This window comes from Gavialis gangeticus, unplaced genomic scaffold (assembly GCF_001723915.1).
Source record: "Gavialis gangeticus isolate Ggan-Ray unplaced genomic scaffold, GavGan_comp1, whole genome shotgun sequence".
NCBI lineage: Eukaryota > Metazoa > Chordata > Crocodylia > Gavialidae > Gavialis > Gavialis gangeticus.
In genome coordinates, this window is record NW_017728992.1 from 192,937,601 (window position 1) to 192,962,566 (window position 24,966).

The 24,966-nt window shown below is 44.7% G+C and overlaps 1 protein-coding gene across 1 annotated transcript in view; it reads left to right on the top strand.

Moving 5' to 3' along the window:
* The window catches only part of TG (thyroglobulin), a 257,089-nt gene that overhangs the window by 14,625 nt on the left and 217,498 nt on the right, over positions 1 to 24,966 (top strand). The window contains exons 6-16 of the mRNA XM_019519642.1: positions 2,841 to 2,947; positions 4,674 to 4,817; positions 5,874 to 6,059; positions 8,759 to 9,814; positions 12,763 to 13,350; positions 15,253 to 15,495; positions 15,912 to 16,049; positions 17,671 to 17,748; positions 20,238 to 20,350; positions 21,141 to 21,252; positions 24,325 to 24,525. Of these exons, the coding sequence (XP_019375187.1) occupies positions 2,841 to 2,947; positions 4,674 to 4,817; positions 5,874 to 6,059; positions 8,759 to 9,814; positions 12,763 to 13,350; positions 15,253 to 15,495; positions 15,912 to 16,049; positions 17,671 to 17,748; positions 20,238 to 20,350; positions 21,141 to 21,252; positions 24,325 to 24,525 (2,966 nt within the window). The remainder of the gene's footprint in view (positions 1 to 2,840; positions 2,948 to 4,673; positions 4,818 to 5,873; positions 6,060 to 8,758; positions 9,815 to 12,762; positions 13,351 to 15,252; positions 15,496 to 15,911; positions 16,050 to 17,670; positions 17,749 to 20,237; positions 20,351 to 21,140; positions 21,253 to 24,324; positions 24,526 to 24,966) is intronic.

The window sequence follows — 24,966 nt, forward strand, 5'->3', positions numbered from 1 at the left end:
GATCTCCCCCTAATAAATCCATGCTGATTGCCCCTGAGCATCATTTCTGATGCCGGCCCATCACAAATGTGCTCCTTGATGATCTTCTCAAAGAGTTTCCCCAGGATTGAGGTAAGACTGACGGGCCTATGGTTGCCCGGGTCCTCCCTCTTCCCCTTCTTGAAGATGGGGACCACATTTGCTACCTTCCAATCATCTGGCACCTGGCCAGATTCAGTTGCTCTTCTGTAGCTTGCTAGCTGGCACTGTGTAGGAGTGGTTATGATTTGCATTGCACTGTTTGAAGGTAGGAAAGGCCTTTTTTAAAACCAGTCTTAAAAATCAAAAACTGTTATCTTTGTTGCAAGTGAAGTTCAGAGCCCCACTCTCAGGGATAATGCCTGCAAATCCATATTATTTATCTCCTTCCTTTTCTCATTTTCTATACACGTCTGCTTATTTCAAAACACTTATCAGAGAAATGTGTTTAAAGTCATGGTTCTGACCCCCTCAAGTAGAGTCACAAATGCTGTAGCCACTTTTGTGACAGGCTTTGAGAATTAAAGTCCAGCACATTTGCTATTACCTGTTGCTGGAACAATGGTTAAGAAAAATAGAACCAAAAAAGAAGTGGATTTTCAAAACCAGGCATGTGAAATCTTATCCATATGTTTGTGGGGGCTTAATTTATACCTTTGGCATCTTATTTAACCATACTGTCAGCTCAGGACAAGAATAATCAACCCCGAAGTATGACTGCATGTCTAGCCACACATCCAATGCAATGCAATTTGGCAACTATATTTTAGAAAGTTGAATGCCGAACAAGGTGAACTACAGAAATCATTTACACAGCAGCCTGTTTCAAACATCTACATGTTCAGATGCCCTGGAGATGGTCCCAGTCTAAGAGGCTGAGTCTTCCAGTGGATAGAGTTGCACTAATCTCGTATGTATAAAAAATGTTCCATACAAGGTTACACTTTTTGTTTATCAGCTGTGCTGACCTACCTCTTGGTCACAGGAAGCTGAAAGCTTCTAAAATGTACAGTCTGTTATGCCACACTGTATGGGGAGGACAAGGGGAAGAATTTATTTTGCAGTAGGTCAAACCACATGATCACAATGATCTCTTCTGGCCTTAAAAAATGTAATAATCTATAAACAAATTCCTTCCTCATCCCATCAATAATCCATTTGTGCCCTGGAGCATGACAGGTGGTCACTGTTACCATGCAATTATTATTATCAGTGGGATGGACTCTCTTGTGGTGGGACTTGCCCACCAACAGAAATGGTGTCCAAAGGTGATCCAGGAAGGCTAGCTCCCAAATCTAAGTTCCATCCAGTGATAAAAGAGGGAATCTTCCACCACTTCACATGCTAGGAGCAGGGCTATGTCAGCCTGATCCTTGGCTGCCTTTTCAGTTTGTTGAGAAGGTTGTAGGCTGGTATGAATTAGAATAGCCCTAAGACTACTGTCACCTGGCATGAAGCGCTAGCTCTGTCTAGCTACAGGGGCCTACGTAGAGTGGAAAGGAGAATTTAAAATTATTTTGGCCCAAAACCCCTCCAGCTTCCCAGGCTGTGGCCTAAATTAATCTCCCTCCCTTCCTTCCTCCCATTGCACCTGTCACCGTGGTATCTGTTCTGCAATACAACATTTCAGTTTTTAAAATAATCCATCTTTGTTAAAAGCCTGTCTAGGAAGGCTGGCCCTTTTAGCTTCTGATGCAATGCATTGCATACCCCTTTACTGAATTTCACTATGTGACTATGAAACTGTGAAACTGCATGTAGCTGGAAGGTGTGTGCCTGGATCATACGTATCCTATATAATGCTAATCTTTTTGCAAGGGAACTTGGTGCAATTCTTTCATTTGCCATGAAGACCTTGCCTGGACCTTGAAAATTTATCTTCTTTCTGATTGAAGGTGCTTTAGGTCATCCATCAGTTAAGGTGACATTTATCATATACATTTTTTCTCCCAACTCTGTCCAAGTTAAATTTCCTATTTAAGTCTCTCCTTTGCTAGGATCTAGTTATCATCACTATTAGAATATTTTTAAAGCATCAAAAGACCCTTTGATCTCCAGAAAAAAGAGTGATCATTTGTAATATTCTTTAAAACATAAACTCTCCCTTTAATTCATGGAGCCTTGTTCTCCCAATGTAGCAGATTAGTGAGGTTTTTATCAGCTGTTCCCTGCTTAATTCACTGGAGAAAGTAGATGTGCTGGGGCGGGGTGGAAGGGGAAGCAGCCTGTTTATGTAGGCTTTCTGCCATCTCCTGAGGATTTGTGGAAAACAGCAAATGAATGGATATGTATAATTGAATTAAGTAAACCAACGCGTATTTTACAATCTTTGACAATCTTTCGAAGCTGAGGATATGATTGAAAGTTAGCTAGCAACATCCTGTCCGCCCTCATCATCATTGTATATTAAGTGGTTACAGTGAACTGAAATCTGTTGAGATGTGACACCCTTGCCTTTTCCTTATTTAAGTGTTTTGATGTCTGTTATTCAGGAGAGGGCTTCTCGGTTCTTAGTGCTGCTGCTTTATTGTCAAAAAGGCTGTATAAAGGGAAGGTTTGGGTGCATATAATGAATGTGACAATTTTGGATGTAACCTGATTGAAGGACACAGTTTCACAGCATAGAGCTTCAGTAATAAGAGGAAACCCTGACATTTGGATCTCCTTGGAATTTTGCTGTGACATAACCGGGCCCATAAGGACTTTGGGCTGTGCAACGAACCCTGCAGTAGAAGTCCTGGGAGGAGCAATAACATTTCTTTATCGTGATCAGACAGTCTCTGCAAACTCTCCCTTTTATAACAATCTGCCTTTTCTTTTAGGTTCCCAGAAGCATTCCAGACATTCAGCTCCTTCAGAAGCATGTTCCCAGAGGTCTCTGGGTACTGTTACTGTGCTGACAGCCTAGGGAGGGAATTAGCAGAAACTGGTAAGTGAGGGCAGACAGCTATATAATGCCAAGGCCGCTATGACGTAGTACCTGGCCATGCAGCTAATTTTCATGGCAGGACCAGTTGGAGTTGGAAATCACTAGCTAAATTATTTCACAGAAAGGCACATTTCTCCCCTAGGAATAGCACCAATCATTGGCAATGAATGCAGTTACTACCTGATGGTAACAGTCCCAGGGAGTCTCTTTTCTTGATCTAGTTGACTGTCTGGTCCCTACTGGCCACAGTCATTATGAGAGAGTCACCATCATGGTTAGTTATAGTTATCAGCACTCTCCTTGGAACACCACAGACCTGGTGAGTGACCTACACCCTTCCCTGTAAGAGTGGGAATAGCCTTTGCCCGTGAGAAAACATAGGGTGCATTCCCATTGAATGGTACATGACACATTTTGCAATCAGGGACCTTCCAGGAAGATCAGGGTGTGGGATTAGGTAGAAATCGCTCTCCTGGCTGTTCAGTGAGCAGTCCAGTGAGTTTTAAGCTCATCTCTCAACAGTGAGGGGAAGAGATAGTGGAAGAATCTTAAGCTCAACAGAAAACTCTCAGCACTCAATTGAGATGAATAAGAAAAGTGGTTTCGGTTGCAGACTCCAGCAGGTACCACTGTATCTGTTTACTTCTGGCTAACCATTTGGTCATCTCCACATCCATAATAGCTAGATACTTCTCCTTTTATCAGGGGTATCAAACTCACCATGGCTCCTTGGCTGCATCTGAACTGCAGGGGCTTCTTCCAGACTGGATTCACAGGGCCAGCAGCAGCTGCCAGGTCCAGTACAGTGGTGGGGATGCATCTGCCCAGCCTTTGCTTGTCTCAACCCTGCCACCAATAGCATTTTCTATCAGCAGCAATTCTGCAGCAGGACATGCCCCTATTTTACAACTACTTGCAATTTCTGGTAGCCCAGTGAGCTACATGGAATGGCTTCACGAGCTGAATCTCGCCTGGGGCTACATGTTTGGCACCCCTGCTTTAAAGGGAAGGTTGGATCCTGAAGTTGAAGCTACCAGTTCTCAATAGAGGTTTCCCCCGCCAACCATTGGGGTTAGGTTCCTGAAAGTTCCCGTGGTTGGCAAGACCGTGGTTGGCAAGACAAAAGGCTTATGGGGAAAAAAGGCAGGTGGCGGGCTGATGTGCGGCCATGGAAAACCATGGTTACTCATGGTAGCTAAAATGGTACATAGAATATTAAGCATGGACACTCAAACCTGTGGTTGGCAAAACTGTAGTAGGCAAGAGAAACCTGTACTTGGTAGATAGGCTACTGAAAACCAGCCCAACCCAGCCTGTGGCACAGGGAATTGCCTTGTGGTGCATACTGGTATTTCTTACTTAACATCATCCCGGTTAATGTTGTTTCATTGTTACATCACTGGTCTATTAGAGAACATACTCTTTTATAAAGTCGCGCAGTTTTTGATTATAATGTTGTTTGGCCACCGCCTGCTAGTAGGTAACTACTGTGATGTAATCAGATTCGCTTAACATCATTTTGCTTAAAGTCACACTTTCAAGAACGTAACTATGACATTAAGCGAGGAGTAGCTGTACTGCATAAATCCCTGTTTCTTGATCAGTGCAGAAGTGCAGGTGTTTCTGGCATCTATCTGCAGCAGCTTTCAGAGAGGCATGAATAGGAGGTGAAATCTCTCATTTTTAAAAGGGGAACCCTGGGCTAAAAGGCTCTCTTCTCTCTCAGGGTTGGAACTGTTGCTTGAAGAAGTTTACGACACAATTTTCTCTGCACTGGAGCCTGCCCGCACCTTCACTGAGACCAGCGTGTATCGGATTCTTCAGAGGAGGTTTCTGGGGGTGCAGCTGGCTGCCTCGGGCAGGTTTCGCTGTAAGTAGCACCAAACTGGAGCTCTGGGAGTTGTGGAGAAATATGGGAACTCAAGCGTGACGGCTGCCAGGGTGGCAGGCAAACTGGTCCTGAACTGATGAGCTCTGGGAATGCTGGTATGAGCTACCAGCAGTGTAGATGGGCTGCTGGTGGGGCAAAATCCTCAGGTGGCCTCTTTTGCAGGGGTAAAAGGGTGGTGTGGAGCCTGGTTGTTGGGAGACTATGCCTTGCCAGAGAGGGAGCATGCCCTGTGGGGAGTAGGGGGGACCCTGCCATGAGAGGGTGTGCTCTCTGGACAGAATGGCAGTAGGAGGGTGCCCAAGGGTGGGGGATCATGGAGCATGGCTTACAGATCAATGCTTCGCTGCCCTGAACAAGTGGTGTCCAGTCCATTGCCCCCCTGCCCGCCTTTTAACTATGCCCCTGTGAGCTGCTATTTCTTGAGCTCAGGTGCTGAACGGGGGAGCAAAGCTTGCCATGTTTCTGGTATTTAATCTATTTTTGGGGGTCAGGAAGGCATCTTCCCCCTCCCACGTGCAGTGCTATGGAGTGAACCCGTGTGCATCTTAACAACCCATGTAAGTTGTCAGTGGAGAGCAAAGCAGGGACTTGGATTGCCCCTCCCGCTCTAACGGCCAGTAGCAGGAGGCACAACTATGTGTACTAGGCGGGTGCATTACAAATAGCAGGCGGAGAATTCCACCTCAAACAAGAACCGTGAGCAAGCTGGTGAAATTAATGGGTTAATTCATTACCATTAAATTAACTTAAAAAGCCCAACCCTGTTGCAGCCCTGCAATGTAGAATATCGAATGAGCAATTACTTTGTCTGCAGTGGTATTGCAATGACTGTCAAGTGTCACAGCGTTTGTTGTTAGTGTTTTCTTTCAAGAATGAATTCTAACAAAAAGAATAAGAACAAAAATAGAACCCTCAGGCTGGGATTTTGGGATCTTTGTGGAAAAACAATCAAAGGTTTTTTCAGGCTCAGTAAAAGAAAGATTTTCTTCAGCATCTCATGCTGCTCCTCCTTAACGCACAGCATTTCTCTTATAGGCCCCTCTAAATGTGAGGTTGAGAGGTCAACAGCTGTTCGCTTTGGGCACACGTACAGGCCGTCTTGTGATGATCATGGAGACTATAACCCACTGCAGTGCCAGCAGGATGGGCAGTGCTGGTGTGTGGGCAACAAGGGGCAGGAGTTTCAGGGAACAAGAAGGCAAGGGCAGCTTCCAGTTTGTGGTAGGTATTGTAGTTATCAGGCTAACAAACCAGTGCTTCATCTCATGTAAAATACAGATTCTTTCTCTCTCTTTCTCATGTATGTGCACATGCTCATGCACATGCTCCTAGTTCTCAGTTCTGGAAGTTTCATATAGATGTTGGGATAAAACCTCATGGTCATGCTACAGATTTCTGTCATCCGTAATACAAACTCTGCCCTGCCCTTCTGCCCGACTTTCTTCTATACATCCATTCTTTCTTTCTGAATGTATGAAAGAAAGAAAGTAAGAATGGATGTTAGGTTCTTTTTAGTTTCTCTCCTGATTTTCGAGGTCTCTAATGTATGTCTACAACATATCCCAGTATAATCTAGCAGGAACATCCCCAAGCACCAGTTCCCACTTGTACACATCCTCAAAGTGGCTTCACTGCTACATATCTAGATTTGGTGAGCAGGAATGGGTAGTTAGATCATATACGGGGATATGCTGGAAAAATGGCGCAGACATACCTTTCAAGTTCCACATTTTCAAGCTTATCTCTGTGACCATGAAAGCCAGAAAATCGCTGTGATTTTGAAGAAAGACCAAGATTCACATGTGATTACCTGACTCCAGGAGCCAAATATTTAATAAAGTGCACTTCAAATCCCAGTGCTTGTGATGCACAGTGTCATCGGCATAATTTTATGTGGTTTGACCCTCCTATATAGTGAAGCTTCTGGTGTGGTGTTGCATTGCTTCTGTGGTGTCTGTCTAGCCGTCTGGTCAAGTTGTTCCTCGTCTTTGTCCCTGTGGTGTTTGGCTGTGAAGTTTGTCAAATCCGATAAAAGCAAATGAAGAAAAGGTGTGCGGATGTCCATGTTGTGAACAGAGGGAGATTTCATTCCAAAAAAAGCATCAAGTCAGAGACTGGAATAGAAGATGACAGCAGAAGGTGCTAACGGGTCAAATGGGGGTGGAGAAGATTTGTTTAAAAACAGTCAAAGTAAGGATAAATGCCTGAATTTATGCGGTCAGGGAGGGGTACGGGGGCTTAAGACAGGTAGCCTTTGGGGAAGTTAATTTTTGTGTCTCTCAGACCATAGACATACTATGTAGGCAAAGAAATTATCTATTCTGGGTGTCACTCATGAAGCAGTCACTAAATGCTTTAGACCAAGACAGGCTTACTGTAAAATGAAAATGGTAGTGTGCCCTCCAGGCTGATCAGCAAGGATATTGCAAGGGAACCTTGGAGAGGCCTCTCCATATGTCAGGGCTCGTTGTTTTCGCTGAGCGTGCTCTGCTGACTGCTTCTGATCATTTCTGTGACTTAACTTGAGGCTGCTTGCAATTAAGCCATGCAGCTTTTATTGGCAGACTCAGGAAATCTAAGCCGGGAGGCTACTTTGGCAGCTTTGCAGTCTAACCGCTGAAAAGGAATTTTCACAAGGACGTATTATTCTTAGATAGTCTGTGCTCAGGCAGCTACATGTGATGTGATAGCCCCCCTTTATTTTGTTTTAAATTGACGCCCTTCTATCAGAAGGGGGCTTTGTCTGCTTCTTCTATTCACACTTGGGTAATCTGGTTCAGTGGGAAGGAAAACAGCATTAAAGAAACGTGACGCTTGATTGATACTGCTGTTTGTGTGGGGAGGGTCTGTATTGCTGCTGTACCATGAAGTGCCACCACCCTCCTGTCTGGCTTGGTGCATGTCAGCTCCTGAAATAGAGACAGTGGAGCTGCGTCCAAGCAGCACTGAGTGTGTGAACCATGAGAGGTTCCTGCGGTCTCTGGCTTGAGCAGGTGTATTGGTTCACATTCGGGGCCACTCTCAGGTGCCCGCTCTGCCTTGTCTCTGGTATATGGGGCAGGAAGAGCAAGGAATGAGTGGGCAAGTCCTTCTGCATGCGGGCACTCCCAGGTACTGCACAGGAGAGGTCTTGACATGTTCTTCTATGTGCTGACACTTAGGAGGATGTGAAGTTAGTGATGGCCTGTTTGGTCCCCATAGGGAAACACGAGTCTCTCAAAGAGTTGTCAACCAAAAGCACAACTGAAAATATGGAATGGGCTAGTTCTGAAAGTGCAATGATTCAATAATTATAGCAAAATGAAGTTATGTCTGTTTGGCCTCTGGAGTGAGGCCCAGAGCACCCCGAGAGTAAGCCTGGCCTCCTCTGGGAATGATGGAGCCTGAAAATTGGGCCAAGTAAATAGCTCAGGTACTTGGCCCTAAACATGTGCCTCCAACTCTCCGTGTTTGACTTCAGTTCTGCCTGAAGTGTGGGCTCAGACATGAGCAGACTGGGCGGGAGTTTGACACGCTTATCTCCTGACTGCTCTCCTGGGCTCACATCAGAGTCTATACAGACGTATCAGCAGTTCAACCCCAGGAACAGGAACGTAGGTGAGAGGATGACGAGCAAGAGGGGTATCAAGATGAGAGATTAGAATGAGGGGGTGGCCTGCTGGAATCCTAGGAAGGAGTAGATAGATCTTACCAGCAGTAAAGGACAAGGCCCACACATGAGGAAGGGCAGCCAAGATAACCAAGTATGTGAGAGAGCAAAACGAAAAAGCAGGAGCATGAGCCAGAGTCAAAGGCAAAGGATGAAAGGTAAAGGGAAGACCTGATCGGAGAACTTGGGTCAAGGTGCCATGAAAGGCAACAGTGATGCAGCAGGTTTCTGGGTTTCTAAAATGTCTATCTCCTTGTTTTCCTTTGTCTAGGTGAAGAACAAACATGCATCTCGGAGAGACGGCAGGCTCTCTCCAAGCTTTTTTATGGACCTGTTGGACACTTCAGCCAGCATAGTTTATTCAACACCCAAGAAATGAAGGCAGAGGAAATAGGCATATTCTCGAAGTCTTGCCCTCCTTCCTTCAAAGAGTTGTTTGTGGATTCTGGATTGGTGTCTCCTCTTACAGAAAGGCCAGGTCTCAATCAGCTGCTTGAGCTTGAATCAGTCCTGAGTGAAGCTGTCAGAGGCATGTTTCCATCCAGGGAGTTGGCTCGAGTTGCTCTTCAGTTCGCCTCTAATCCCAAGCGCTTCCAAGAAAATCTCTTTGGAGGAAAATTCTTGAAGAACCTGATTCAGTTTAACTTTACAGGAGCTCTCGGCACTAGAGGGAAATTCAACATTGGCCAGTTTTCCCAGCAAGGAGGAATGGATAGTGGAGAGAGCTTTGAAAAATTAGCAAAGGAGACTTCACTGGAAACATCAGAGGAGAGCTTCATTGCGAGTAAACCTCTTGTGGACACTTTTGCCCGCACCATTAGTTTGCAAGACAATCAGAATGCAATTAAATTTCTTGCTTCCGTGCTGGAACTTCCAGAGTTTTTTACCTTTTTACAACATGTTATTTCTGTCCCAGACGACATCTCTGAAGATTTAGGGGAAGTTGTGAAAATAGTTTTGAGGTCCAAAGACTGTACTGAGGAGTCCAGCAATTTGTTTGTTCCAACATGCACTAAGGAAGGGAGATATGAGGAAATCCAGTGCTATGCAGCTGAGTGCTGGTGTGTGGACTCACAAGGAAGGGAGGTCCCAGGCTCAAGAGTTCAAGGCAAACGTCCGAGGTGTGCCACTACATGTGAGAAGCAAAGAAGTCATCTGCAAAGCTTGAAGCAAAGCGAGCCAGCAGGGTCTGATCCATTTATTCCCGCTTGTACTGAGGAAGGAGATTTTCTACCAGTCCAGTGTCATGGACCAGATTGCTTTTGTGTTGATTTGGATGGCAGGACTATTCCAGGAACAAAAAGAAAATCTGGAAAGCCCATGCAGTGTGAGTCTGGGGATTGGTATCTGATGGGTGTTTGGGGTTTTTTTTGCACATTTTGAAGGGACTGTATTTGTGTTTTCTTGTTTTGCTAGAGACTGGAAAAGTATGCTAGTTTGTGGGAGCACCATATCCCTGTGCTGGGTAGAACATCAGACTTGGTTTTCTGTAGATTCCTAGTAGTCCAGGAATTCCAGAGTATATAACCCCTGGCAAGCTGAGACATAAGGAAGATTTCCCCCCTAGCAGAAGTGAGCAGCGCCCACATGTACAGAGCAGAACGATCCAAGCTGTATCCTTGTTAATGACCATGTTCCTCAGTTCTAGCCTTGTTGAAGTGCATGTGGCTAACTTATGTGTTACAGCTGGTTAGCCTATGGACTTTTTAATGTTTCCCTAGATTGGCCTGTGTTCTTGCAGGATGTGGAATCTATTTTTCTCCTGGGACAAAATACAGTAAAAGCTCTGTTATCTGACATCCGGGAATGGGGGATGCCAGTTAATCAAATGCGCTCCCTCACGTCAGTGTGCCAGGGGACAGGGTGGGGGGGGGGCCCTGCACAGGCTCCTTTGCCCTGGGCCATGTGCCAAAGAAGTGGCAAAGAAAAACTCAGCTCACGGCAGCCAAGTGAGAAGTCCCCAGGAAGTGGTACTTCCAGTTTCACTTTTGCCGCGTCCCTCAGATGCCAGTTAGTAGAGTTTTCCAGCTAATAAAGTGCCGATTAACGCAGCTTTTGCTATAATCTGTGGCTGTCACAGGCCTCCCATAAGCTGAGGGCAGGAGTTGATGGACCAGAACCTTCAGAGGCAAAATCACAAATTTCTTTTTTATGCGATAAAGGATTATGTCCTCCAGTTTAGGACGTTACAGGAGGCTGAAGTTCTTGTGTGGACCAGGAGACAAAAGCTAACACACTGTTAATGCAAGTCACATACTCAGTTCAGATCAATTAGTAGAAAACTAAGTGGGACAGATGATTAGTAGGCCTGCGAGAATAGGGAAGTATTTGATTTGGAGGACAGTGATTCAATTCAGAGATTCTCATTACTGTCCCAAATTAATTCAGCGAAATCGGCTTTGGAAGATTTGGTGCTGATTTGGACAGATTTGGTGATTTGGCCATAGACTATAATGGGGAGTCACTGAAATACCTATAACCTTGTCATTTTTTATCAGATTTGGATGAAACCAGCAGGGATGGTAGTTCCTTCTGAGGGCATGAAGCCTGACAAATTTCAAGGATATAGGTTTAGGGGTTTCTGGGAAACTGCACCTCAAACTGCTACAAACTAAATTTGTGTCATTTGTGTGTGTTAAGGCAGATTTGGATGAAAACAGCAGGGATGGTAGCCTGTAACAGGGGGGCCTTCCTGGTGATCTTCACCCACCTGCCTGTTTCTGGGCCAGTCACCCACCTCTTTTGCTCAGGCAGAAACAGCTCACAAAAGGGACAGAAAGGCTGCAGACAGAGGCTTATATGCTGTTTCTATATCCTTCTCCCTGAGAACTGTGACTGGAAGGAGACTCAGGGAAAGATCACAGTCACTGGCCAGCTACAGATTTCTGTCTTGCTCCCCCTACTCCCCCTCACTCTTCTCAGTGTCTGTTTCCCTGAAAGAATCTTTTCTGAATCGATTTGGAGGCGCCAAATCGATTCAGAGGGTTTTTTTGGTCACCCTATTCAATTCAGCTTCCGTGATTCAGCCTCCAAACTGAGCTGAATCTTCTCTGAATCCAATCGTTGACCAAAGCTTTGCACACCTGTAACGATTAGATGTTCTACAAATTAGGTCTAACAGTAGGATTGAAGCTGTCAAACAAAAAATGCAAATCTCTCTGTCCTTCTTCTTAGTCTTGCCTAAATGGAAAGGTCTTATTGGCTCTTGAAGCTCAGTGAACTTGAACAGTCGCAGACCAGTGGAGGGAACAGGTTCCAGGAGCACAGTCCCCTACCTAACTTCTTGAACTCTCACTTTGGAGAGGTCAACGCTAGGAAATAATAGCAAAGTTTTGAACAGACCCACATGGCCATGATGTGTGTCCTGGAGCACTTAGGGATTTATGAGCCTGTTTGGGCTATAAACAGAAGCAAAGAGGTGCTTTATCCAGTAAAGAGCGAGGATTACTGGTGATCTAGGTTCATAGTAGTCTGCTGCACATGAGAACGTGAGCTGCTGCCTTTACTTTATTTGCTGACCCTGCAGTAGCAAGTGCCAGTACAGTGAGTTTTGGCTCCAATTTATCCATTGTGTCTCTGAAGAATTGAAATTCTTTTTCCTGGAGGAGAGAGAAGTTGGGTGGCAGAGGCATGATGATGTGGCACTGGTAGCTGTCACACGTGGGAGCAGCAGTGACTTCCGGTTGCCGCCAGTGTGATTTTGCAGCTGTGGCAACAGCCTTTCTTTTCCACCTCCCTCCCCAGGTTGGTGCCTGGGGCAGGTGCCCTATTCTCCTCAACCTTGTTATTCTACTGCTCAGTAATGCTGTACTATACAAGTGATCCCATTGCTATCCATGGGGCTTAGTTAGTTCAGTGAGAATTTCTCTGACTAAAGACTATAGGTCATATTTTTGCAGTAATTAAATTAAAACATGTAGATGGGCACCAAGTAGGATTAGGTGCTTAATTTTCATTGATTTCCATTGAAATCCATGGAGTTAGGCACCTAATCTGCTTGGTTGTTTCTGTAAATCTTTCTAAATTCCTGTCTATGGCATTTGGTACGTAGGTATTTTGAAAATCTGGTTTGGGGTAAAAATCTCAAGATTTGGTCCCATTTTTAATAATGGACCAAACACCACAAATTGTCCCAATGCCCATTGTAATAATGCACATTAGTAACAAACAATTTGTGTAAGTGTGTTTGCAAAGCAAATGTGTCCAGGTGAGATTGTGTCATGTGCCTGGAGTACATTCCTGAAATAACTGAGTTATGTATTTTCTTCCCTCCAGGCCCAAGCCCTTGCCAGTTAACAGCTGGTCAGGTTTTCCTAGAGACAGTACAACTGCTGTTGTCAGATGCAAGTGCCCTCTCCCAGATTTCCAGAGTTTACATCCCCCAGTGCAGCACTGGTGGTAACTGGAGACCGGTGCAGTGCAATGGCCCTCCCGAGCAAGCCTTTGAATGGTACCAGAGATGGATCAGTGAGAACAATGAAGGCAAAACTCTGCCTGTTACTGACCTTTTCAACATACTAACTGAATATAAAGAAACATCTTCCCAACGCTTTGCAGCCTTTGTTAAGAATCTGTATGAGGCTGGCCACCAAAATATCTTCCCAGCATTCACCAAGTATCCTTTCTTTGATGCTCTTCCTGCTGAAGTCCTGGATGGCAATATAATAACTGAATCAGAGAACATTTTGTTGGACCCATACACATTTTGGCAGCTTCTGCAGGGTCAGCTGAACTACTACCCAGGGTCCTACACTGATTTCAGTGCCCTTTTAGGCCACTTTGATCTTCGCAATTGTTGGTGTGTGGATAACAAAGGAGAAGAGCTGCAGGGAACAAAGACTGAGGTGAACAAAGTGCCAACATGTAAGTAACTACACAGTTTCTGGCTCTTTCTTTATCCCGGTAAGAAAAAGTATTTTAAAATATTGCACAGTAGGAGATAAGTGACCCACTGACCCAACCAATACTGCTAGCATCCGTCGTTGTTGGCAATCCCCCACAGTCAAGGACGATCACTCCCACAGGTCAAGTAAAGGGTTGTAATTGAGTCTGTTGATGGCTAAGATGCTAACATCCAGATGTGAGAGCACTTGTTTTTAGAAAAGAAGAGATCCCTCTCCCTGCAGTTTATTGAAGTGGAGAAATAAAATATGGGACATGTTTACATATTTCAATAGGAAAGAATGACTCTTGTCAGAGTCCAATAGATGTTATCATTTATGGTCCCCGTTTTGAAATTTGAACATAATAAATCTGCAGATAAAAGGTTGACCAAACACAGTTGGGTCTTTTAAAGATAATGAAATGCAGGAATAAGATTTGCTTATACTTGTATGGAAAGTTCATGTATATTAACAGTGATAAAATAAACAGTTTAATAAGGAACTGCAAAGCAGAGAGAGGAATTTCCTTTGCTATTCTTATTAGTCAGTCTTTTATGGACTTTAATTCAGAAAACAACTCAATTAAGTGAAGCATTTCAACATGTTCTTGAGTTCTGCTGAAGTCAACAGGACTTGAAGCACATGCTTAAATATTTTTCTGATGTATGGCTAGAGTAACATAGTGTAGTGAGATTCAAGATTAACGAGGATCATAGAAATATTCTAAATATAGCTAAATATTTGAAGCTGTGTGAGTTTTTCAAAAGCATTCAGCGTTGGCCCAGCTCAATGTTATGAAGTCGGCAATAAAACTCCCATGGAAGTCTATAGTTAGGTCAGCCTGACACACCTGCTGAAGGTCCTGCATAGGTAGTCCACATCACACTAAAGTAGCTGGATCCCATACTTACATCACTTGGGCGTATGGATAGTTCATCATGATATCATAGTTTTCAGGTTGAAGGAGAGAAAGACAATGGCTAGAAGACCTCCAGTAGGAGAACGAATATTGGAGAACTCCAGTGTGCTCTAAAGGCAGGTGGGGAGTAGTGACATTCCAGATTTAGTACTGAGCTGTCTTAGCAGAGCAGGTTGGACAGCTCATTTATCATGTCCCTGATTTTAACAAATGCATCTGAACAAAGAATATAAACATGGAAATGAGAGGCTGTGTGCCAATCATCACCCTGGACACTTTGCTTGTATGCTGCCTCTTTTTTTGCTGATTGTTGATTCTTCAGAGAAGGGGCTGAATCTTTCCATATGTTTAGGTTGTACCTGGTAACACAGCCAGGAATGGAGCAAAGCAGGGTGAACTCCATTTTGGCTGCATCTTGTATGTGCAGTGAGCTCTGAGCTTGCTACCTGGGCTCCTGCTAGAGCTTGTTGTCAGCAGTGAGCTCCAAGTTCACCAACTGATTGGAGCTGGGTTTAGCTAGAGCCCTGCTTGCACAAGTCTCCAGAGCTCAGGGGCTGAATGCTGCTTCAGTTCACCCTTCCCCTCCCTTCTCCGTGCTGGATTCAGAAGTTGGGGAAAGGCGGGGAGCAGCAGCAGTGTTCACCTCCTGTACTCAGGAGCTGAAAGGAGAGGCTCCAGCCAGATCTATATTAAAAGCTCAGGTGTAGCACACTCAAAATGAGGTGTGACCATGCCACTGCACCCCCTCTGGATCCACCCTGACTGCAGATAAACCATAATAATGAGCTCTTTTTGCTCATTTGCTTCCTTGTGTTGCTACAGAGGTGCTTTGTGAAACTGTGCAAACCAATGCACACATACAAAGGAACTAAAGTATGTTAAAGCTGTCCAGTGTGAGTGTTACTAACCTCTCCTGGATTAAATAAAACTAAATACTCACCTCACCCCCTTTACTATCAACAGGCCCTGGTGCATGTGAAAGCATGAAAAAGGAAGCAATGCAGCTTATTGATGAAGCAGAGCAACTCATTGTAGCTTCAGATGATTCCCACTTCCCGTTTGGAGAGAGCTTTTTAATGGCAAAAGGAATACAGCTGATGGACCAGGACCTCCTTCATTTTACTCAATCCTTTCAGTCAGGGACCACGTTCTCTGAAAAATTATTGACTGGCAGTGATTATGCAATACGACTGGCTGCACAATCAAGTAGGTTGGAAGGAAATGCAGCCCTAGTATAATTGGTAAATTGGGACTGATAAGGAACCCTTTGAGATGAATGTCTTTGCTTACAAGAGTTTAGTGCACAAATGAGTCCACAACATTATTTTTACGTACTAAAACTTTCTAGACCAAATTCAGTCTGGCTGAAAATGGCATTTTCTCCATTGCAGTTAAAGGAGTTTCACCTCCCTATACCAGAAGTAGATCTGAATTGTTATGTAATGCAGGGAGTGCCATTAATATCTGGATATTTCTCAGTCATTGCATTTCCCACGGTTTCTTTCCCCTGTCCCTTCTAAACAGGGACTAGAGTAAGGTGCTGTAAATATCCATTTTTAAAATAGCTTTCATTACATGAGGTGTTTTATCAGCTCCATTAATATTTGGCCTTTGTTTTGTAGCCCTGCATTTCTACTGGAGGAATCGTTTCAGTTCAAGAAGTTCTGCTGGAGAAGCCATGCTCTTGGGATTTCATCCTTACGTTCCCCAGTGTGATGGACTGGGGAACTGGGAACCAGTCCAATGCTATGAGAGTACTGGTGAGGGTCCATTAGCAAAATAAGTGTTACTGCTTGTATTAGCTGAGCAAAGGCAAGTCAGATAGGCTAAGAACTGACAGTCAAAAAGCATGAGGCTGAATTGATTCAGTCTCCATAGGTTAGTGTAAACTGCATAGATTGAACTGATAAGCAAGTGAACAGACATTCACTTTTGATTCTAGAAATGCAGCCACATGCCTGCAGTGGCCCAGGCCTGAAGCTGGGTGGGATGCTAGATCATGTCTCCCTGCTCAGCTGGAGCAGACAGCTTGGGCCAAGGCTTGCCTGCCCACCCTGCAGGTGGGGGGGATGCAAGGCATGCTGGGATGCTAAGGGACTGAGAGTTAACTTGAATCTGGAGGGGATCTGGACAGTAGTTCAATTAACCAATTTACCCTGTCAGTTAAGTCTGACACTACAACCATCCAGGTTTATCTTAAACCAGTTTCGACCATTTTGAAAGTGGTTTATATGCACTGAACTTTTCTTGTATTACAGATTTGAATTGGCTTCCAGTCACTTATACTGGTTTATGTGTAATTTCTGTCCCTAGCCATTGTGTTTGAACATAACAAAACAGGAAATAGCATCAGGGGTTATTTCTTACTCCAGACTATTTTGTCCGCTGCTATGTTACATCTGCATTTCCAGGGGAAAGACCATAGAGACAATGTAAAGATACTAGGCCAAATTATGGCCCACTAAGTGTACTTTGGGGTGGAATCACTGGGTGGTCCCTGACTGTCACAGCTGTGGCACATGCTGCAGAGTGGGACAGCAGTGAAGCAATCACCAGAAGTCTGTTTCCTCTGAAGCAATTTGGAGGAATTCCAAAGCCACTCTAAATTATCGAAGGGAATGGCTCAGAACTGACCTAAGAGTTGCCTTTTTCTTCTGATACCAGCTCTTGCTTTGCCTCATTTACCTCCTAACCTCCCCCACGTTATGGTTTTGTGCAGCAGCAGCAACAACAAAAAAAGAACATTTTGAGTCTATTAGGATATGAGTTTGAAAATGAATCTTCTTATAAACACTATGCACAGGCCAAATTTGATCTGGTATATCAAATGACAGATGTTTCAAGCGATTCCAGTGAAGTCTCATCAGTTGTAAACCAGAGTTAAACAGGGCCTTGTATGGTTCATATATGGATTTGCTCTTTGTCACCTGAGTTATATCTGACAGAACAAGGAACACCCTGGATCTTTGGCTAAACTACAAACTAGAGCCATGATACTGAGGTTGAATCTTAGTTGGCATATCCATAGGCTTGCATGGACTAGCCTGTGGGATGATCAAGATATTAAGAATTTGTGTAGTTTGGGTGAGTTTATGAATTAAAAACAAAAATCACATGCTTCTGCATTTCTAAGCTTGACTGGGGACCAGAACTGGAAATGCCAGTGTTTGCAAGCATTACACACAGCTGCTTTTCTGGGATCTGGATAGAGCAGCTAGCCTAATCTGTTGTGTTCATCACAACCCTGCCTTATAGGTCATGTGCAGCATTCCTGCAAAACAATAAATACAGTTCTTCTTGGGTTCAGGTCAACTTTAGCTAATGATAAATCAGTCAAGGGACTTACAGTTTCCAGACTAAGGCTACTGTTATCTTGCCCAGGTCACTGCTGGTGTGTGGACGAGCAGGGACGTTATGTCATGGATTCTCTGCGTGTACGCTCAGCACAACTCCCAAAATGTAAGTTACATTTTCCACCTGCCGCATTCTTAGCTGACACAGAGAAGCAATTAACCTTTATTAGTGTGTTGCAGTATAGATTTGAATCTTTACTGAGATATTTACTAAGTAGCCTACAGCATAACACAAGTTTCTTGTAACCACACCAAAAGAAGAAAACCGAAGGAAGAGTTTTAATTTGATCTTTTGTTTTGTAGCTGGAAGAGCCTGCGTGCTGCTGCCTCAGATATTTGGCAGTCCTTTTGATTTCCTGATTTATCCTTTAGCTTGATGTGATTTAGGAGTGGGCACCATTTTTCAAGAAAGTGTTCTGTTTTATGGAGTTCACAATTTCATGAACTGTATTAGCCTATACGTTCACTACAACCTAGTACTGAGTAGAATCATAAGTGCCCAGCTGAGTTTCAGATGTCCTTTGCTGCTAACATCAAACAGTCCTTTGTGATTGTATTGCAATAATACATAGGCATACTTTTAAGCACTGGAATAATTCCCATCTTTAATTATGTGATGAGAACAATTGAAGCTAAGCATCTACTTAAGTGAAGCCAGACTGACACTCAAGCAAAAGGGACATAGGTTTTTGGTTGTAAGAATCTGAGTCATCTCCTAAGCCTCTTGGAGCTACAGAGAACTGACAACAGATTTGTTTAATTAAAGTATAATTCCATTTACATCTGAGAAGTCTCCTTTCCCGTAGGCCCTCCAAGATTCTTGTTATCTAAAGAACCATTTTTCCTTTTCAACCTTTAAACGCACTGAAACCTGGTTGCTGTCTCCTTGTAGCATGGATGAAAATACTAAGCATTCTGCTGAGGTGTTTTCCACATTGATTGTCCTTTAGTTTCCTGTGCAACTCCAGCTGTATCGGTAGACTCCCAGCACCTTTCAACAGAGGCCAGCAGAGGGGACTTGTCTGTTTTCATTGCTGGGCTAACTCATTTGAAGTCAGTGACATTACTCTGAGAAGGAATTGTCCCTTTACCTCTTTATTCTGATTGGTTTGCAACAATTGCTGGTACACAAAGGGCACATCTACATGAGATGTTAACTGCACAGTAGCTTAATAACACTCTGCGATAGTGTGGTGGGGCAAAAAACATGCTAATGTGCTATTGCCTAGTAGTATTAGGCTGTGTCAAGGCACCTTTGCCTGCCACTTTAAGAGCTTGAGCGGGCTGTAGACCAGCCTGCAGGTGGGAGAAGACCCAATCAGGTGGTCACATGGGAGTCAGGAGGCTGCCTGATTGGTGTAGGGCTAGGCAGCCAGGTTATAAGACCAGACTCAAAGAGCAGGGCTGCCAGTTGCAACTGGGGAGCCAAAGGATGAAGTCCTCTCGGCCAGAGTACTTCTGGTCTCAGAACACCTGGAGGTCAAGGGTAGGAACTAAGGGGATGGAGGAGGTTCCTGGTCCTTGGGCATAACCTGAAACTACACCGTGCTGGGGTTAGATGGTGTGGTGGGGCTGCTTATGGGAGGGCAGCTTCCAGGAAATGCCACACCTGTGCCCCCTTAGTGAAAAGTGAGTATGGGGCTCTGGAAAGCCTCAGCCCCTGCTGCCTTGCAGGTGCTCTGTAGAGGGGAAAGGCTAGGGGAGCACACCCCGCCAGAAAAGCACAGGCACCCAGGTCCACTGAGTGGGGCCTGAGGCAGGGTTCAGGTCTATTGAATGGCATCTGAGATAGGGCCAAAGTCCACGTAGAAGGACGGGAGGCTCCTGTAAGGGGACAGAGTAGTGGCCTCAGTGAGGGAGTGAAGTGGCTACTGCTGGCTGCCTTCAGTAGGGCCCAAGGGGGCCTGAAGGACTACTCATAGGCCCCAGTGAGGAGGCATGTAGCTGGAGCATGTCTAAGGACATCTAAAGCCAAGTTTGGGCCAGAGGCTGAGTGCAGCCCAGCAACGGGGCTGGGGGAGTTGGAAATAATTTTTGGATGCCATCTGTGAGGCACAGCACACAGTGTAGGGGTGCTATGGAGCCATGTATTACACCGTTGGCCTCAGGGCGTTAAATGGTCAGCTTCCTGCCTAGAAACAACTTCTTTTCAAATATAACAAAGGCATGGCAGGTGAGTTAGGTGGGCGAACTGCCCTAGACAGGTGGGCAGGCTGAAGTAGGTGGCTGGCCCTGAGATGGCCCCCTGTCACAGGCTACTGTGTAGCAAGCATCACTAAAAGCCCATGTAGTGGTGCTACTGCACAGTAGCATGAGTTACTACATATTGATTTAGTACTTGGCTATCCAAGTACTAAACTTCATGCACAGTAATCACAGTGCATTAATGAACGTGTTGATGCAGCCAAGGAGAATGAGCACTTTCTGTGTAGACACAAAGGTTTCTTTTGGGAGATGCCTGTCTGGGACCATAGGAGAGTCCAAAGGAGATGAGTAGTAAATGTGGTGCACTTTTATGCCCTTGGGCAGTGGCAGGAGATCAGATTTATTTATTGTGTTAACAGAGCTGGAATGAATATTTTCTTTCTCTCAAAGGCCAGACATCATGTCAGCGGTCTCGAGCCAATGCTTTAATTTCCAGCTGGAAGCAGAGTGGAGCACCATTCAACACTGCTCCTGCAGACCTGTTCATCCCCTCATGTCTAGAGGCAAGTTAATGTGACCAGGTGTGGAGGGCGGAGGGGAGTAAGCTTTCCCCATCTAGCTTATTGCTTCTGAAGTCCTGGGCACTTGCATTTTCAGGGCGGAGGAGCTCCCAGACTCCTCCATTCATGCAGTCACATCACTCTTAAGGGGGAGGCAGGCCTCTGAGCAAAGTCTGGTGCATGCAGGAGAATGGCTGTCATTCTCCTTCAGAGATGGTTTAAGTTGTTCACAGGTAATGGAGAAGGGATAGTATCCTCTGAGGTATTTTTCCCAGCCAAGCTTTCCCTGGATAACATGGCTGTGTTCTCAGATCTCAATGGCACAGTTAAGTTAACTGACTTTTAGGTGGCCTATTTCAATGTATTCTACCAATAGCAGTTAAAAGCTGGACCTGAAAGACTGAAGTCAGTGCCATCTGTCCCCAGAAAAACGTCCAGTGGGATTTCCATTCATTTGACTGGAGTTTTGGAAGGGGATGAGGGCTACCATGGCATTTAAACCTGCATTTTTAAAAAAAATACAGTTGTCCTATGAATAGTTTTTAAATGTGCGAGAGCTGCTTCTGCTAGAGCCTGGCTTCCTGTGTGGAATCAGGCTATCATAGCAGCTCCGATTATGGAGGTTCATCTTGTCACTGCTTTCTTTTAATGCAAAACTGAAGACTTAATCCTAAGCAAACATCTATTAATCAGGACTTTTGAAAGTGGGTTCTGGCCCATGCTGTGTGCATTATTAGTAGCCTTTTGAAAAAGTGTTGTGCTCGGCAGTGATATTGTAATTGGTTCTTTTCAGACTGGTGAATACACCATGGTGCAGAAATTGGACTCAGATGTGCAGTGTGTGGATCCCATGTCAGGCGAAGTGCTTCAGCACAGTAGCCAGGATTCAGATGACAAACCCCAGTGTAAGTATCAGCAGAGAGTGACTGCATTGCTTCCCCAGTGCACTTAAGGATGTTTCTGAGAAACACAGCCCCCACTACCTGCTCCCTGTTCAGATGCAACAGACCTGAAAATGAGGTAGGAAAGCTGCTCCAGGGGTACCTCTCCAACTCCCTGATGCTCTAGGGCATGCCTCAGACAAGGGTATGAAGAGATTACTGCAGTGTTGGAGATGCAGTTAAACAGGAGTCCTTGTTAGGAGAGCATGACCCTGTCCTCTACCCCTATTTCTTGTGTGGCTTGATGTTATGATGCCAGGAGTTGCAGCTAGCAAGGTTTGTGGAGGGTAACAAGAAGAGTTTCTACAAGTATGTCAGTAACAAGAGGAGGATCAGGGAAAGTGTGGGTCCCTTACTGAATGGGGGAGGCAACCTAGTGATAGATAATGAGGAAAAGGCAGAAGTACTCAATGCCTTTTTCCCCTTAGTCTTCACAGGCAAGGTCAGCACGCAGACTACTGCACTGGGCAGCACAGTTTGGGGTGGAGGTGAGCAGCCAACAGCAGTGAAAGAACAGGTTAGGCACTATTTAGAAATGCTGGACATGGGGCCAGACAGGATGCACCCAAGGGTGCTGAGAGAGTTGGCTGATGTGATTGCAGAGCCACTGGCCATCATCTCTGAAAACTCATGGTGATCAGGAGAGGTCCCAGACAATTGGAAAAGGGCAGACATATTTAAGAAAGGGAAGAAGGAGAATCCAGGGAACTACAGACCAGTCAGCTTCACCCTAATCCCCAAATAGATCACGGAGCAGATCCTCAAGGAATCCATTTTTAAGCACTTGGACAAGAAGGTGATCAGGAACAGTTGGCATGGATTCACCAAGGGCAAGTCATGCTTGACCAACCTGATTGCCTTCTGTGATGAGATGACTGGCTCTGCGATGCAGGAAGTGCAGTGGATGTGATATACCTTGACTTTAGCAAGGTTTCTGATATGGTCTGCCATAACATTCTTGTAGGCAAGCCAAGAAAGTATGCGTTGGATGAATAGTCTGTAAGGTGGATAAAAAATTGGCTGGATAATCAGGCTCAGAGGGTAGTAGTCAGTGGCTCAATGTCTAGTTTGCAGCCAGTATCAAGTGGAGTGCCTGTCAGGTTGGTCCTGGGGCCAGGTGTGTTTAATATCTTCATTAGTGACCTGAAAGATGGCATAGAGTGCATCCTCAGCAAGTTTGCAGATAACACCAAGCTGGGGGGAGCAGTAGATTTGTTGCGGGGTAGGGCTAGGATTCAGGGTGACCTAGACAAGTTGGCAGATTGGGCCAGAATAAATCTCATGTTCAATAAGGACAAGTTCAAAGTCCTGCTCTTAGGCCGGAGCAATCCCATGCACCAGTACAGGCTGGGGGCTGACTGGCTGGCCAGCAGCTCTGCAGAAAAGGTCCTGGGGGTCATAGTGGACAATAAACTTAATATGAGGCAGCAGTGTGCCCTTGTTGACAAGAAGGCTAATGGCATACTGGGCTGCATTAATAGGAGCATTGTCAGCAGATCGAGGGAGGTGATTCTTCCCCTCTATTCAGCACTGGTGAGGCCACCTCTGGAGTACTGTGTTCTGTTTTGGGCCCCCGCTACAGAAATTGGACAAATTGGAGAGAGTCCAGCGGAGGGCAACAAAAATGGTGAGGGGTTGGGGGACATGACTTCTGAGGAGAGTCTGAGGGAATTATTTAGGCATATTTAGTCCAGGGAAGAGAAGACTGAGGGGGGATTTAATAGCCACCTTCGGCTACTTGAAGGGGGGTTTGAAAGAGGGTAGTAAGGCACTGGAACAGATTACCCAGACAGGTGGTGCGACCTCCATCCTTGGAGGTTTTTCAGACCCGTCTAGACGAACTTGGCTGAGATGATTTAGTTGGGGCTGGTCCTGCTTTGAGCAGAGGGTTGGACTAGATGACCTCTTGAGGTCCTTTCCATCCCTAATTTTCTATGATTTCTACGATGCTTTGACTCGTTTTTTTTAAAGGCAGGATCAATACCTTGGTTCCTTTGTTCTGCTGCTGGGGATTTTCTCTTGTTTGCTTCCTGCGGCAAAGGTGGAGAAAACTAGGTTCTCTTTAGATGGTCATTACCGACTCGTTATTGTCCCTGGAAGAGTTTCTTTACAACCCTGTTAGCAAACAGATTGTTCTACAGTCAAACCATGATATGACAGCATCCTTATTACAACTTCAGGGGTGGATTCGGAGGGGTACAGCAATGCAGTCACATCCCACCCCTTTGACTGTGCCACATGTTCTTATGAGCCCTGCTTTCATCAGAAAAGGTTCATTTAAGAAAAACAAAACTGTCTGAAGGAAAGAGTTATTTTTGATGAAGATCCTAGTTTAAATGCCTCTCCCCCACCCCAATTTTAAATAGTCAAGATGGGCTTTTAAAATGTTTTTTCTAAAATCATTTTGCTTTTCAGTTTGAAATGACTTTTTGTTTAGAAATGTTACTTAATTTATAGTATGTGTATATTAATTAAAGTGTTAATTAAAAATATAACAAAACCCAAACAGTACCTTTCAAAGTTCTCAAAACAAAATGCTTCAAATGACAGTTTGATTTTTTTTTTTTTCCTCCAGATTATTAGTTCATGACATTTTTGTTGTTTTTGGTCCTAATTTCTGTCCTATTTCATCTCCAGCTCTACTAAGAAAGTTCATTAACTAGAATGGCAATAGGAGGTGAACCAAGGGACTTAAACACAGCCAGAGAAAAACAGTCAATATTATATTTGCCCAGGTCGCATATTTATACAAAACTCACTTTGTGCAGATTCAAGTAACTTACATTTTATTATGCTTATCTTGTAGTTATAGTAGTATCTGCTCTGTATCTGTTTTGATGCAAACTTAACTGTGATCTCATGTCAGTGTTTATTATCTTTCTTGACCATGAAAAGCCCTCAAATTGAAGTATTGTGTGTGTGAGGTGTGGTGTTTCAAACCAGTCGCAGCGAGTACTGCAGTTCATTTCTGCAGATGCTCGGAGTTTCTTTTTTATACTCCCCCCGCCCCCCATAGTCAGTCTCTTGTCTTTAAAGGTCCTGCTCTCTGTAGCATGCTGAAGCCAAAAACGAGTTCACGGGAAATCGGCAAAGGGTACATCCCTCAGTGTGAGGGGAACAATGGGAGCTTCTCACCAGTGCAATGCAGCCAGGATGAGGAAAGCTGTTGGTGTGTCTTTGAGAGTGGAGAAGAAGTGCCTGGATCACGAGTAAGCGGAGAAAGGCCTGCGTGTGAAAGTGAGTTGCCGTTGCAGTCAAGCACTTCAGTGCAGAACTAGACCTAGATCTAAACTTCCCCAATGTTTTGCTGCCTTTGGGTTTAAGGTTCCTCTTCAACCCGTCATATGGTTTGGACACATGACACAATTGCTATGAAGTAATTTATCCCAGTTTTTACTCTGAAGTAAGGAGAGGGCATGCAGCCAACTATAGCAAGCAAGTTGCCTGTTGTAGGTGTTGTTATGTAAACTGGTGTTAGGTGGTGGGGCAGCTGGGGATGAAAACAAATGGGAGACTAAACATATGATGCATTTATGTACTAACTTTCTCACATAATAAAGTTGCTGCATTTTTTTCAAGGGATAAATGTACCCTGGATTTGAGTAGTTTAGCATATAACAGGGTAGTGTCCTGTGTCTGCTCTGGTTTCACAGTATAGCAAAGTCAGTTTACTACATA